At 33.4% G+C, this 15,846-nt stretch overlaps 1 protein-coding gene across 3 annotated transcripts; it reads right to left on the reverse strand.

The window, feature by feature from the left end:
• Window positions 1-4,602: 4,602 nt before the first annotated feature.
• LOC146930865 (cell division cycle protein 48-related / CDC48-like protein) lies at window positions 4,603-12,885 on the reverse strand. 3 transcript variants are annotated; one of them, XM_085702309.1, is made up of 11 exons: window positions 12,755-12,885; window positions 11,348-11,635; window positions 9,850-9,951; window positions 7,917-9,761; window positions 7,641-7,829; window positions 7,357-7,499; window positions 6,625-6,870; window positions 6,259-6,445; window positions 5,993-6,058; window positions 5,640-5,889; window positions 4,603-5,279 (listed from the first exon to the last, which is right to left on the reverse strand). In XM_085702309.1, exons 2-11 carry the CDS (start codon window positions 11,570-11,572, stop codon window positions 4,894-4,896), a joined length of 3,639 nt encoding a protein of 1,212 aa, XP_085558435.1. In that variant the 5' UTR covers window positions 11,573-11,635; window positions 12,755-12,885; the 3' UTR covers window positions 4,603-4,893. The 3 variants fall into 3 exon arrangements, with proteins under 3 accessions (XP_085558435.1, XP_085558434.1, XP_085558436.1); XM_085702308.1 differs by having other exon boundaries at window positions 4,603-5,282; XM_085702310.1 differs by lacking the exon at window positions 12,755-12,885 and having other exon boundaries at window positions 4,603-5,282; window positions 9,850-10,010; window positions 11,348-11,476.
• Window positions 12,886-15,846: the final 2,961 nt, after the last annotated feature.

A 15,846-nucleotide genomic window follows, 5' to 3' on the forward strand; every position in this document is an offset into this window, starting at 1 on the left:
ATTCCTAAAACCAATTAAATCTTATATGTATATTCCTAAAAACAATTATATCCATATTTGTGCACTTATCCAATTTTTCAACTTTCAAAGATACATAGTAAGATAATATCAAAATAATCAAAACTCGACCAAACATTAAACCAATGAGGACACAAATTCGAGATTTAAAGGTTATAATAGGGTTCGATCGGGATTCATCTAGTAATAGTTAAATATGATATTAAAAATTATAAAAAGTATATAAAATCATAAAACGATAAAATTTTCTTAACTTTTTTTTTTGTTGTTAGAAAATTTTCATAACTTTATACCATAAAAAAATGTTTCTTTTTTATTCAGTTATAATCTTTCAGGAGCCCCTAATCTGAACCTCCTTTTTTAAGGACCATTCATGTTTTATTGGATCTTGACACTATGGAAATATAAAGGTCTATTCTTGTTACATTAAAAGATGATGAAAAGAAGAAATGCATCTATGATGGTTGAATTTAATTTGTGTTTGATAACATTTTGCATATGGAAGACAAGATTTGTTGTAGTCTTGATTTTACTTTGAATGACTTATTTATTGAGATAGCTAGAGCAGATTGATAAAGTATGGAAGAAAATTGAAGTTCGTGTGTGGAAGGAAATTAAAATATTACGTATTTTAGTAGATGTTGGTCTATCGGTTTTATGCTTACTTTTGAACTATATGCATTATGCACCATGAATAGAATTCAGTAAGTATGTGCCTTGTTTTTTTAGCTTAGAAGACTTGTTGGATATAGGGACAAACCTTTTACGACTTTGGCGAGTTGAATGTGTTTGTGTGTTGTTGTGGTTTTTATCTTCATGCAATTATTGTTAATATTTTAGTGGATGTTTGTATATCGTTTTTATGCTTAGTTTTGAACTATATGTATTATGCACCATAAATAGAATTCAGTAAGTATGTACCTTGTTTTTTTAGCTTGGAAGACTTGTTGGATATAGGGACAAACCTTTACGACTTTGGCGAGTTGAATGTGTTTGCGCGTTGTGGTTTTTATCTTCATGCAACTATTGTTAATGAATGGTATTTCTTATCTTGAATTGACGACAACAATAAATATACTAATTATGACATTATTTATAGTGTCGTGTAGAATCAGTGTGTTATTGTTGTGTTCAGCTTCGATTAAAAATTAATTTCGTCTTTGTAATTAAACTAACGTCATTTGTAAAGTGTCTTAACCGCGTGGTACACGGGTTGGAACACTAGTATAATACAAGACAAACTAGACTAATCTTCATGACCAAGTAGCCTTTATATTTCCCTTGGACACATGTTTATATGTAAAATAATAAAAACTACGAAATGAGATAACATATCAACGAGTTCTTAAATTAGTGCTACATAATATTTTCCATTGTTATCTTCTAGCATGCTTTAATTTAAACTATGCTAATAAGTACATGTGTGAGATTAAACAAGTAAGGTTGAACATACAAATATTTATCTTCCTCATTTTACGACAACCCCCCCGAGTGTGAGTGATCTCAGGGTTTTTTGTCTGCGGAAAATTTATAAATTAATCATTGAACTTCTCACAAGTTATTATTCTTTAACCTTGTTCTTTTACTACATACGTGTCTAAAACACAACGTGAACTTGATTATACACAATATTATTTTACTTAATCACATTCATTGATCAATTATTATATCTCGTCTTAATAATAATATCATACTCGTTAAACAATTAAACTTATACTCTAAGTACCATTAAACTCTCACTTGGCCTAAAAATGACCATTAACTTCACTTATGGAGAAAGTTTATGTGACACTAACTAAAACGATTTTGAGAGAGGAACGAGGAAGAGCTTTCCAAAAATTCGATTTTTTCAACCTAAGAATTGATATCGTTAGGTGGAGAGAAATTGACTATTTTGACCTTCCTATTTTAAGTAATATCCATTTTATCCTAATGTTAATTATCAACCATAATCATGATAATAATAACATGATTGAGTGATGGTAAATTAAAATATAAATCTTGAGATGTTATACTCTACCTCCTTAAGAATTTTTCCCTCGAAATTTAAACTTTATATGACCCAGTCCAACTCAGTTTAGTTGAAATCCAATGCAACATATATGATAATTCCTTTAAAGTTCACATACTTTTTGTTTAAAAGAAATTGTATTTTAAAATCATTATTCAATACACCCCGTAATTTTTTTGAGAGACAAGACGATCCTATCCCCATCTCAAGCAATGGAAGAACAAAAAACTAGTGAACACCATAATAATGGGAAGTGAGAATGTTGTTTTGGCGGTATGGAAAATTGTTTATCTATCTATGCGTCCTTAAGCAAACCAAGTAGCGTGCGTCTCAAGTGAATTTTTGGTTGGTTACTCATAAATTCATTGAAATCTACACTTTACCCAAAGTTTTTGCTTGTTCCTAACTGAAAAGACAATAATACCCCTGCGTGAGTTAACTCATGCTAGTGTTAATCTCTGCGTGACTTAACTCACGCCATGTCTGTGCTCAGTCCCAACACAGGCAGGAGCACTAATTCCCTGCTTTTATTCAATTCTTCATTCATACATACATCCATTCATTCAACTGCATCTATTTGTCATCATTTATTCAAGCATTCATTCACTCATTCAATCACTCATAATTAAAATAGGAAGAATAAAATAATGTAAAATGTTATAAATAAAACGCAAACGTGCAAATGTAAATATATTACAACCATATCTGACAAAATGTCATCAAAAACTAAAAATATACAAAAGTTAAATTTCGGCAGTGTCATTTTGATCCGTAAACTACCACATTGCAGTCAAACTAACTATAATCAAATATAACAAATCAATTTCTAACAAATTTCATTGAGACATTAACTACAATGCAACTTTCAATCAACTTAAAATTAAACAATTTCAAAATCCTAAAACTACCACATTTCACCCTAAACAACATCTAAGCTACAATTCCTAACTTAATTCATCACTAACAATCCTAAAAACTAACATGCAAGCCAAATTTTTAAAAACCTAAAAATGTTAAATTTCTTCAAAAAATTTAAAATTTCAACAAAAAAAAAAAGCAATGAAGTAGGATAAGCAACACTTACTTGATATTGTGGGAGAAATTGACTTTGAATGGCGCAAAAATGAAGAAAATCGCACTTGGAAAGGAAAAAATCGTATCTGAGAAGTTTAAAAATGGTTGAGGTTATGTTTATGTGTTGCTGTTATATGGCTTAAGTCACATAGCGTGACTTAACTCGCAGAAACATAAGTAACGTGAGTGAACTCACACAAGGGTAATTTTGGTATTTCAGTTGGGAGCAAGCAATTTCTGTTGGGTCAAGAGCAGAATTGAAATTCATTTAACTAACCATAATTTCATTAAAGACATTGAGACACTAAATATGCATATCTTTTATCATATATTTTGACTTGTAATAATGTGAGAGCCTAAACACTTATATCATACCCCAACCGCTTTTTAGGAAATGTTAGACCCAACAACAACAATCGTGGTTAAAATTGAGATACCACGAGACTTATTTTAAGTGATGAAAAGTTTTGATTGAATACCTCAAAACTTTTTTAAAATGATAAAGAGTCTTGATTGAATATCACAAGACTTTTTTTAAGTTGCAAAGAGTCTTGATTGAATACCAATACATCCCCTTAAATAATGTTTAGCATGTCATCTAAATTGTTGTTGTGATAAATGAAGAAGATAGGGGAATAACTCTAATAAGCATAAGATTGGTACTGCTAACTAACTAGTAAGCAAGATGAAAGAAACTAACAAGATCTCCCCAAAAAAAATCTAATGAGATCAATTGTGATAACCCAGAAACAAATAATCACTGAGGAGATCAAGCTTAAAAAGAAGTAAAAACTAACAAGATTAACCATCACGCACTAACAATTTATAACAAGTTTTTTTTTTTTGACAGAAAACAATTTATAACAAGTTAAAACTTTTTTCACATGCTTCTTATCAATTCACATCATAATACCACTTTTATAGATTAGTTCATAATATCTATAAATATCGATACAATTTGATTTTATTGGATACATGTATAAAAAATTTTATAGTCAGCATTCAAATTAAATCCATTAACTAGAAGAAGAAAAAACTTATTGGGCATCGTATTCAAGAAAAACCATCAATAGTAAGATACATTCAAATTTTAATCAAGTACAACTCAAAAAATGGAACCGCACTACTGTGAAATATAAGACCTTATTTACATGTTATAAATAAAACTCGGTAAATGCTTGTTAAGAAGTTTAAAATAAAAATTTTATCTTGAAAATTGTACATTCAACACATTAAAACAACAAAAAGTCGCTTTTTTATCTAAATTTCATCAATCATTTTTAATTTTGAATCTTTAACATGTGTCATAAAAGCACTTGTTAGCATGACCCATAAAACTTTCGTCCCTTCAAAAAAGAAAAACTTCCGTAATTATCAAGTTGCTGACAATTTTTTGAGAAACGTGACTGATCATTGAGAAAAATGTAACATTAGACTAGTTTTTAGCAGGTTCTTTATGGAAGGGCAAGCTAGTGAATGAAAACATGACAACAATAAAGAGAGTTCTAACACCCTACTCAAATTTCCAATCTCTAGCCACCTTTTGCCTTTGTATGTTGGCATAAACTAAAACATCTAATCATCATGATAATCTAAAATTACAATCTCACGGAATATATAGAAAGAATAAATGCTTACTCCTCTGTACAATGGTTTGGACCTTTCTATCTAAGGGAAAAAGAGAGGAACTCAAGTGCTCAATAAATAACATTGAATTAAAATTGAAAAAAATCCCGACTTTACAGAAAAAATCTTTCCTTTTCCTAAATCATCGAAGAATAAGGGAAAATTCAGTTGTGTCCGAAATTTGCATCATCCTCTACAAATTTCGACAAAAATCCCAAAACCAAAGTCTTGAGGTCATCATCATTCATTCCTCTATCTCTGGTTTCAAACACGCCCTTCATTATTCTCGTGTAAAGCCTTTCAAGTTGTGGGATGCTGTATTTTTCACTGCGCTTCACAAAACGCTGCTTGACAGACTCCACTTGTCTTGAAAATTCACCATCTAGCATTGTGATATCCTGAAGGCTGCTACCATCAGCAAGGTTATTTGTACAAGATCCATGCAAATCTCCATCGATTTCTATAGGTTCCATTCTTTCAGAATCCATGTCTTGTGTCTGATGCTGCTCCTGAGACGACTTTGTTGGTATTGAATCTTGCAACTTGTCTTCTGCTGTAATTTTTGAAGAAACATTAAAATTAGCATTTGAAAAGGAAGAAATTAATCATAGGAAATCAAATAACACCACCACCATTGGGCTGTTAAGCATGACCAAGCATATAAAGTAGAGCCAATATCATTTATGTTTGCAAGTATAACAAAGCATATGAAAGGATTCAAAGTATGGAGATTTCACAATTTTCAAAGATGCCTCACTACTGTATGTGAGTGTCATGCCTCAAACTACTTATGATGGGTTAAACATCCACACTTATTGCTTGTCCTAGTTAGGAATGTAGGATAATTTTCCACACATTTGCAGTCCAAACATTTGATATTGAGAACAGATTCATATTCCAAAGGCCATACCTGCATTTATACCATCACCGATCTTCTTGGTCCGCTTCAGTACTTCGTAACCCTGATCCAGATTAACCTCTGGTTGGACATGACGAAGTCGAGCACTCGTTCTAGTAGTGGTGGCCAGCTGTACAACAGGAGTAGCAGGGAATGTAGTATCCCCTAATTCATCAGGCAAATGCGCTGGGCCACCTTGGCTAGCAATCTTGTCACAATATGCAGCCAGTGCTGGGTCCATTTGAGAGAGCATCCCGTGCACCTAAAAAAACGTGATGAAAGAGTGAGTAAGATGAAGAGCATTTTCCAGACAATAGTCGACATCTAAATCTACAATGTAAAACTTAAAGAGAAAGTTCAAGTACCGTATCACGGAGCTCACAAGCTCTACTAACAATCCTAGTACCATTGTAGTCGTCTCCATTGTAAGCCTGAATTACATTAAAAAGGATCAAACAAGGAACATGCTTTAAATTTTGAAAGTAGTGTATGAAGCATTCCCAACAAATTTATTTCAGCACTGATTGTGATTGGTTATAACAATTAAAATGATCATGCATTCTCCATTACCCACAGACACAAAAATGCCCCAATCCGATAAAAAATAGAACTCAAGGCACAAGATACATGCCTTCGCATTGGAAACAATAAGATCAATGTCCTGCAGGAATGCAGCACATGTAATATAGTTGGCATTATCAACATGCTGCAAGATGGTGGCAATGTCCATTGGGTTCTGTATAATTGAGCGATAATTAGGCGCATCTTCATCGGAAACTGGAAAATGGAAGGCATTAAATCGTTTGTCATACAATATCCTGCAGTAGGAACACAAAACATGAGAGTCATACAATATCCTGCAGTCGGAACACAAAACATGAGAGAGAGAGAGAGAGAGAGAGAGAGAGAGAGAGAGAGAGAGAGAGAGAGAGAGAGAGAGAGGTGTCAGTATGCCAAGTGAAGCCAGCAATTGTACAGAAAGCATAGGTTAACCTACCGGTTGCAAACATCTCTGAGGCACATTCGCAATCTACGAAGTGCATGCTGCTCAGCTTCGACCTTTGCTTTTAGCTCAGATGCCTTTGGACCACTCGCCAATTTTGGTGCCCTGGGAAGTTCAGAAAGGCGATTTGCATCCTGGGATTTCTTGCTGATTCGCTCCAAAAATATCGAGATAGCAGCTTCTATTAAACGATCAAAAAACAAGGTCCTATCTTCGGTAGATGGCATGTTCACTTGATAACTGTTCAAAAGGGAGAGAAGTGAACATTTATAACCAGAAACAAAATTGTAAGCATGAATGCTTTTCAGGTTTAAAGAATAATAAACTAATATTCACTTGGCCTTAGTTTTTGAACCAACAGTTATTCAAATACATGTGGGAATAACGAACTATAGAAACTAAAGAAAGATGGCACCAAATATTACACCTCTTGCTAAATCATCTGAAATACATTCAATAGTGATGCATGAAAAGCAATGTAATGAAGATTTTTGAGAAAAATACTAAAGAACTTGATAAAAAGGTTTCTCAAAACATCTACTATCATCAAACTTGAATGTTTTCTTTTCTATATAAAAAGCATGTCTTGTGGAACTACATTACTAATTTTTACCATACACAACCATCCATAATAAAATATATTTGTGTGCATCCAAAGCGCTGCTATAAAAAGGAAATCTTGAGAAACTCAGATTAAATATTTAATGTAATTTAGATTAATCGTACACTGAGCGATGAGGGAAAACTGAAGTGGGCACTTCCTCGACATCAGCAAGTGCAGCTGAGGATGTACCAAGAAGTAAGATAGGTAAGTCAGATGGCAATTCTTCTAGCATAGTCAGGAGAACGGCTCTGAGCTGTTCATGAGCCTGCATGATTAGTAAACCAATCCAACTCAGAGGCCAAAATAAAGAAGCAATACAATAACTCGGAACTCATCAGAATGAGATATAAATTTTGGGCATGCAGATCAGTTCATTTAGAAGCACATTTACAAGATATGTACTCACAGTTTCCCACCAAACATCAAACTGTGGTAAATAAACAATTGATGGCGTTGTTCTTCTAGCTTCACCAAATATATGTACCAACGCCTCCTCCGGTGTCTTTGCACTAGGATCTGACAGAAGAGAAGGAAGTCCTAATGAATGCACAGGAAATTTTTCCAGTTCATGTAAAACCGCAGGCCCAAGATGATCCTGTTACACTAGAGCAGTAAGTATATTCAGTTTTAGGTTGTTTTAAAGCATAGTTTCGATAATATAAAAAAGTTCCAAGATAATTACCAGCCCTGTGCCTTCACCACCACAAAGTAGAAGCCTAGGTCGATATACAAGTGGAATCGCAGACCCGTACGAAAGCATTGACAGTTTGGTTAATTCTGATGTAACAGATACTGGAGGGAAAATATCAGATATAGTACCCATGACTTTCTCTAGATGTTTCTGAAGACATGGTTGAACTACTAGAGACAATGGCCTAGAGTGCACAATAGCTCCTCTATGAGCAGCAGGAGTAATTGTAGACATTGCTTCAATAAAATGATACTTTTCTACCGTGATAGAATCAACATCAATTAGAAATTTGTCATCACTTGTATAAACCTGTGGATATTTTTGCCGGAAAGCACGAATAGCCGCTTCAGTACAGAGAGCCTTTAGGTCAGCACCACAATAACCTACACAACTAGCTGCAAGTTCCTTTTTGAGTTCTTCTGGAGGAGGGTGCCTCCACTTACGAGTATGAATGTCTAATATTTCAGCACGTGCCTCACCACCAGGCAAGGGAAAGTTAAATTCACGATCAAATCTGCCAGGACGTCGTAAGGCTCCATCAATAGCATCAATCCTGTTGGTAGCTCCAATTAAAACAACTTGACCACGAGAATCAAGCCCATCCATCAAAGCAAGCAAAGTGGACACAATGGAATTGTGAATTTGTTCTGACTTGCTAGATCTCACAGGTGCAAGTCCATCTATTTCATCAAAGAAGATAATAGAAGGTTGATTCCTTTGTGCTTCCTCAAAAAGAAGTTTCAGTTGTCTTTCAGCCTCACCAACCCACTTGCTTAGCACGTCTGCTCCTTTGCGCATGTAAAAGCTAACCTTCTGACCAGCTTTTGAAGCAGCACAAGCCAAAGCTCTTGCAATCAATGTTTTCCCCGTGCCAGGGGGCCCACATAACAACACCCCCCTAGGTGGAGTTATGTGGTAACTTGCAAAAAAATCTGGATACAATAATGGAAAGAACACCATTTCCTTTAGAGCATCAATGTATTCAGAGAGCCCGCCTATATCATCAAAACTCACACTCTCATCAATCTGCAAGGGTTGGATATCTGCCCCTCCCTTAGAGCTTGGACCAGCAGTTTGAATCCCTGAAGTTAGCGTGGCAAAGGCATCACCCTGATGACCCCAACCTGATGCAGCAAGGTTTAATCCCCAAGCTGTTGTTCCATGTGTGTCTATGCCCCCAAAAAGAAAAGGTGGGCCAGATCTGCTGCCACCACGACCCCATGGAATAGCAGGGCCTTGGTCCAACTCATCCACAAGAAGGGAGTCATCAGAATCTTCAGGCCTTGTTAAGCGATGGCGCTTGTGAACTCGTGATCCACCCTTCCTTACATCCCTGTTGACCTTAGTTCCCATACCTTGATGTAAAACTCGTCGTGGAGACCTTGGCCGCGCTTTCCCTTCCTCCATAGAGAACCTGCGGACCTCTGCACGATTTCGAAGATCGTAGCGCCTTCTTCCATCCTGTTCTTCTTCACCGTCTTCATCATCACCATCTTCATCGCCATCCTCATCGCCTTCATCCTCGCCTTCATCTTCACCCTCTTCACCCTCGGCATCCCCCTCCATCTCATTATGATCATCTTCTGCATCATTTTCCTCAACATCATTTCCATTTTCTGTTTCATCTTGTTCAACCTTTCCCTCTGAAAGGTCTTGATCATCATCTGATTCTGATATTAACCTTTCTCTACCAGCAGCCTTCGATCGACGAGGCCGTAGACCTTCACGTCGAGGAGTTGGTTTGGCATCCACTCCTCTTTTGCGCTTAGAAGATATTGCATCATCCCGACTGACACTGTTGCTAATCCGGTTTCTCAACGGTCGATATGAGGGTCTCTGAAACATGGTTAGATACTTTAGCCATAATTACAGATAATTCAAGCTTTAAAACTCAATACTTAATATAATAGGGAACAAAACCAACCATTAAATCGGCATCCTCAGATCCAGAGCTGTCTGCGAACTCCATAAGATTTACATTAACTCTTCTCTCCCTGGTTGAGCGCCGAAGGTTGGCAGAGCCAGACTGTGAATAGAAGCACAGATAACACAGCTCAGGGATTTAAAACGTCCCACATAACAAAACTGAAAGAATTGATGTTATCATCTAATCAAATTCAGAAAATGACATGATTACATGCAATAAGTGAAATACACACAGAAGTTCATTATTAGAAAAATAATTTATCCAACATTACTTATTCAGCTTATTTTCTGAAGTCTTTTTAACAATTATGCCAATTCATCAAAAACAATTAGTTGCATCCATCAAAGTTGTCGACAGATGACAAAACAGTGAAATGAGGAGAGAACTACTGTTATCTAGATTATCTTCATGCTAGTTGGCAAACATCCATAACTTAAGAATGCGGTCATATGCAGACAATCATAATATCCAAAAAAATTGTAGGTTTAGATGTTGTTCATTTTAATACATACGCACGGATAAAAAAAAAAACCCAAACTCACACCACTAGGTGCAGAGACAAACATTTCGAGTGTAAGCGGATTCAAATCCAGTCCATCTACGCCCTTTCAGAATAAAAGAAGTACAGAAGAAAATTATTGAAGTGCATGCAATTGTGCAAACTGCAAAGTTGAAAGGCATGAAGTAAGTAAAGTTTGTCATTTCCCCCAAAACTCTGAAATAACCTAAACATCAAAAGAAGCATCATTTTTTAGGCCTGTAAATATGTAGGGAGATCATTTGTCTTTTGTTGATTCTGTTCTATCAATTACCATTGCCCAAGTAAAAGTCTTGATATTAGAGTTGGTGGGAACTTTGGCACTTGAAAGAATGAGACAAATAGAGAAACATTCTGAACTGGAGGGCAATGAATAAGAAAATGGAACAAAGATTTACATGTATAACATGGAGATGCATCCAAAAATCAAAGCTAATAGTCAAGCAAATGAAAATGGTGAAAAGCACCAAAGCTATCTGATTAAAAACAGGTGCATCGGCTCCTCTATCATTAGGGTTTACAAAAACTAGGAAAAAATTTAAGAGCTGTTAAAACCCGGTTGTTGATCCCTGCCATAAAAGATTCGACAATGTTTTACATTGGCTAAAAATGTGATCGGAAACTAAGGAACCAACAGGGTATAGATCTCTAAGATATAGTTCTTTCACAATAGACTCAACTCACTTGGCATCTTATAAAGTTATAATTGACAAAAGGAAAATAAACAAAAAAAATTAAAAAGCTGCACAAGTTTTGACAAATTATAAATGTGTTCTTTAATTCCATAGATATCCAAAATATATCCAAAAAGTAACTTAGAGGCGGAAAAATGCATGACACGATGTCATGCCTGATATTCCTAATGATTTATGTATAAAACCATGCACTTTAATTAATAAAGTAACAATATTCTGAATAATTATGCTTCTTGAACATATTTGAGATGCAGACACTTACATTATTATTCGAATCGCGTGCTTTCCGATTCCCTGGACGCAACATCTTAGCAATCTGGGAAGCTGCTGTTCTTGTCTTATTCTTGCTTTTCCTGGGGCGCCTAAGATTTGAGTTGTAATACAAGAATGGTGCACGATTATAAACTGGTGGCCTCGTCTTGATCCTATCACTTGTGCGCACTGGCCTGGAATCAGGATCATCTTGGCTAGAACGTTTGGGATTCATGAATGAATGCTAAGTTTTGTGATTTACAAAATCACAAGATCAGCATCTCTCAGTCAGTTACACCTGCAGAAAGAACAGAGTCTACAACAATCAAATTTTCACATAACATAAGCACCAGAAAATATCACAAATTTTGCCAAAAACAATAAACCAACAGTAATTGAATATTCTCATCAAGCTTGTACTTAACTACATAATGAATATTAAAGCATATTATTGACATGGGCATGCAATTACATTTTGAAACTCATACAATTAACATTACAGATAAACAACAACGAGAAAGCCAACAATGACAAAAGCCCCACTTGCAGTGTATAACCATTGACTTTTTCATATTCTACGGAACTATTACAATTTATAAGCCTTACAACTCAGAACGTATGTAAGTGCAAACAATAAGACTTTGTTTGCAAGTTGGGTTTTGGAGGGAAGCGCTTACTTTTCTTTTTTAAATTTAAGACACTATAAAATAAAATATCTTTAAAAATGAATTTAGCGTGATTGCAGTAGTATTATACGATCATTTATCATGTTGTTTAAATCATTTTAAAATATCAAAACATAGACTTAGCCCTCCAAAATCCTTTCCCTCCAAAACTCAACACCGAAACACACCCCAAGGGGACGATGAACCCACCAAAACCAAAACCAAAACCATAAATTCAAATCTCAAATTAGGGTTCAACATTGAATATATCTACAATACAAGTGACAGATTCTAAACATAACCAAAAGTTTTTCCCTCCAAAACCCAACTCCCAAACACACCCTAATGGCACAATGAAGCCACCAAAACCAAAACCACAAATTGCAATCTGAAATCAGGGCACAACATTGAACATAGTTACAAGTAACAGATTCCAACATGCAAACACAAAATCAACCTAGAAACAAACACAACATTCATCATAACAATAAATTATCAAAAAAATCAAAAAAAAAAAATCAAAAAAAATAATATAAAAAAATAATAATAAATAAGCATTTGCAATATAAACAGTGAAGCAAATAAAAACAACAATAATGAATACGAAAACACAGTCCATTTCATTACATGATAAAGTTTATACAAATTAAGTCCATTCTATTGAGTGAAGTTCACAGTTTATCAGAAACAAAAAAAAATAAAAAAAAATAAAAATGAAAAATAAGAGAACGATGAGAAGATGAATGATGAACCTGATCGTGAAGAATGAAGAAATGCATGAAATTAGGGTTTGTGAAGAAACAGTTGAGTTTTTCAGAGTCCAAAACCAAAAACCCTTTCTCTTTGTTCTGTGTTTTTTTTTTTCTCTGCTTTTGTGTGTGTTAGTTTTCTCAATTCTCAACTTCACCCGTTTTATTTTGTTTAGTGTTGTACGACCCGGATCCGAATATTGATCCGCTATGTTTGACCCATTCAGTTAGTAACAACTGTCTCGTAGTTTATTGGGCCGTTTTCAAAACTCTAACGTTCGGGGAAATAACTACACACACCACCCGAATTTATATTCATACCCCTTCTACAATCTTCATATCTAAACCAATCAAAATAGTACAAAATTAAATGTTGTTCTGTTAGTTATTGCATGTTTTTAAATATACTATTGTGAAAAACTGCTCTGATTAGATTTCAAATTTCTTTTCTTAAAAACCAAATCAAACTGCACATGTGTGTGTATAATAGAAAATTAAAAAGTTCCCTCCAAAACATTAATTAGTTAATTAAAGTAAAAAAATCATCTATTTTCTCTAACCCACTTCATTAATTAATATATTAAATTAAAAAAATAACACGAAAACTAATTCAATGTTTTCCTACCAAAACTCCCATATGCCCACTAAACCACTTCACCTGCTAACCGTATCCTCAACACCAAAACTTCCATATCCCACTAAACCTAAACCATATTCCCCTTAGTAACCGTATCCTACCAAGTGAAACCATACATAAATTTTTTTTTAATTTTTTTTTTCTTTTAACACACTCTTCTAAAGTTAGTCTTGCTTTTTTATTCTGCTTATTATTTTTGCTTTATTAATTTCCATAACCAAATAACAATGCTGCTTCCTCTTGCTTATTGATCTTGCTTTATTAGCTGAGTCAACCAAGAAAATGCTAGCAAATTAAGGTGACATTTATCATCGTTTTTTGTTAAGAGATCAAACTTTTTGTTTATCCACATCAAAGATCTTCCAACACTTTAACGCCTATAGCCATTCAAATGTTTGACCGCTACTTCTATAATTAAGACAAAATATAAATGAAACTTTATTCTACCTACTCCAAAACTCTCTTTGTATTTATTTAAGGGTTAATTATGTTTCTAGTCCCTATAAAATAGCGACCTTGTAAGTTTAGTCCCTACTTAATTTTAATAGCATTTTTAGTCCCTAATTTTGTTTTTCTGCACTGAGTATTAGTCCCTACTCAATTCAAATTTGTTTAATTTATGCTTAAACTCTTAAATTTTTGAACAATTTTTTGCAGGCATGTTTAGAACATTACTAAAAGTTCGTCCGCAAAAAATTATTGCAAAATTTGATTTCTACATCCAGATTTTATTACTTTTTATCTTTAACTTTTGTCGTTTTAAAAAATTCATATTTAATTCATTTCATGTCAGAAAATTCTAAATTTTAGTAAACGAACCTTTCATAGTGTTCTAATCTTGTCTCAAAAAAATCGTTCAAAAATTTAAGAGTTTAAGGATAATTAATCAAACTTTGTTTTAGCAGGGACTAAAATTATAAGTAAATTTTTTTTTTATAGGGACTAAAAATGCTATTAAAATTAAGTAGGGACTAAACTTACAAGGTCGCTATTTTATAGGGACTAAAAACATAATTAACCCTTTATTTAATTATTAAACTAAGGGGGATGTATTGTATTGAGATTTTAAAAGAATATTTTGTCAAAAAAAGTCTTGAAGATTTTAAATGATTGTGTAGGAATGTATTAACTTTGAAGATTTCAAGGGATTTTAACTCAAAGACTTTTTAAGATTTGAAAGTATTCTATGAGAATTCGTAAGATTTGAAATGTCTCGGTCAAATTTTAGCAAAAATACAAAATTACAAGAGTGGATGACTAAAGATAATAAAAAAATCAAAAGTTTGCTTAATAAAAAATAAAATCGATACAATTTTTAAATTTTTCAATAAAAAAGTAATATTTTTTCACATACTTTAAAGCTAAACTATTATACCGTAAACTATCATCTTCTTAGACATGTTCTGTTTGAATAATAAATTGATAATATTTTTAAGACAATTAAAAACATCAAATTTGAAATAACTTTTTGTTAACAATTAACGAGATATATATCGTTTTTTTTACTATTATGAGACTGATGACTACTAATAATAATAGTTACTTAATAAATCAAAACTCATTCCTTCATAAAAAATGAGACTGATGACTACTAATAATAATAGTTACTTAATAAATCAAAACTCATTCCTTCATAAAAAAAAAACGTATTGATAATAAAAGAATACACATAAGAACATGACAACAAAGAAAACAATAACATCTGGTAACGCGATCTTGAGTGAAAAAAAATTAAATAATATAATCAACGATGACAGCCACTTCGTTAATTTAAGAAAATAAAAACGACGAGAACCACAAAATTAAAATCTGGAAAAAAGAAAAGAAACTAGACATGATACAACGATGCTCAAAGAAAAACAAAAAGAAAAACAAATGGAGGATATCAACAGTAAGAGTGATGTGGGAGAAGAAAGAAAAAAAATATATAATTGGAGTACAAAGTCTCAAGAAATCTCAGGTCTTTGCACGAGATTGTTAGTTTTAAAATTTTCAATTAAAAAGTCTCACAAAATCCATTCTACCAAGTAATCCATTAAAATCTATACATTTTTGAATACCAAGAGACTATTTTTAAGTTATGAAAAATCTTGATTGAATACCATCGGAATTTGTTGGATTCTTTAAAAAATCATGAAAATCCTAATTGAATACCACCGGATTTATTTCTAATCTTTTAAAATCATGATTGAATACCTCAAGATTTTTCTATAACCAAAAAGTCTTTTAAAATCTTTAGAAATCCCAATTCAATACACCCTCCTAAAAAAGTAGGTAGGAAAAGAATAGCTTATGAAACTCTTCATCATCATATCCTTATTTCACTAAACATTCTCAATTAAGTAGCACTATTCAACTTAATTCTTACTGCACTTTAACAATGGCATCGGACTCGTTTCAAAAGAAAAATAAAAATACGGTTTGTTAACTCCACTGATAACATAGTTATTACTTCCAT

The sequence above is a fragment of the Medicago sativa genome, chromosome 4 (assembly GCF_051527215.1).
Source record: "Medicago sativa cultivar Bolivia chromosome 4, Bolivia_mono, whole genome shotgun sequence".
Classification (NCBI taxonomy): domain Eukaryota; kingdom Viridiplantae; phylum Streptophyta; class Magnoliopsida; order Fabales; family Fabaceae; genus Medicago; species Medicago sativa.

What these genes read in the sequence shown, in the direction of transcription:
- LOC146930865 (XM_085702308.1), bottom strand. Translation starts at nt 11,572, where the DNA reads ATGAATCCCAAACGTTCTAGCCAAGATGATCCTGATTCCAGGCCAGTG. An exon ending in GTTTTCCCTCATCGCTCAGT is followed by an intron (nt 6,871 to 7,356) that starts GTACGATTAATC and finishes CCTTTTGAACAG; the next exon opens with TTATCAAGTGAACATGCCAT. An exon ending in CGGTGATGGTATAAATGCAG is followed by an intron (nt 5,283 to 5,639) that starts GTATGGCCTTTG and finishes CAAAAATTACAG; the next exon opens with CAGAAGACAAGTTGCAAGAT.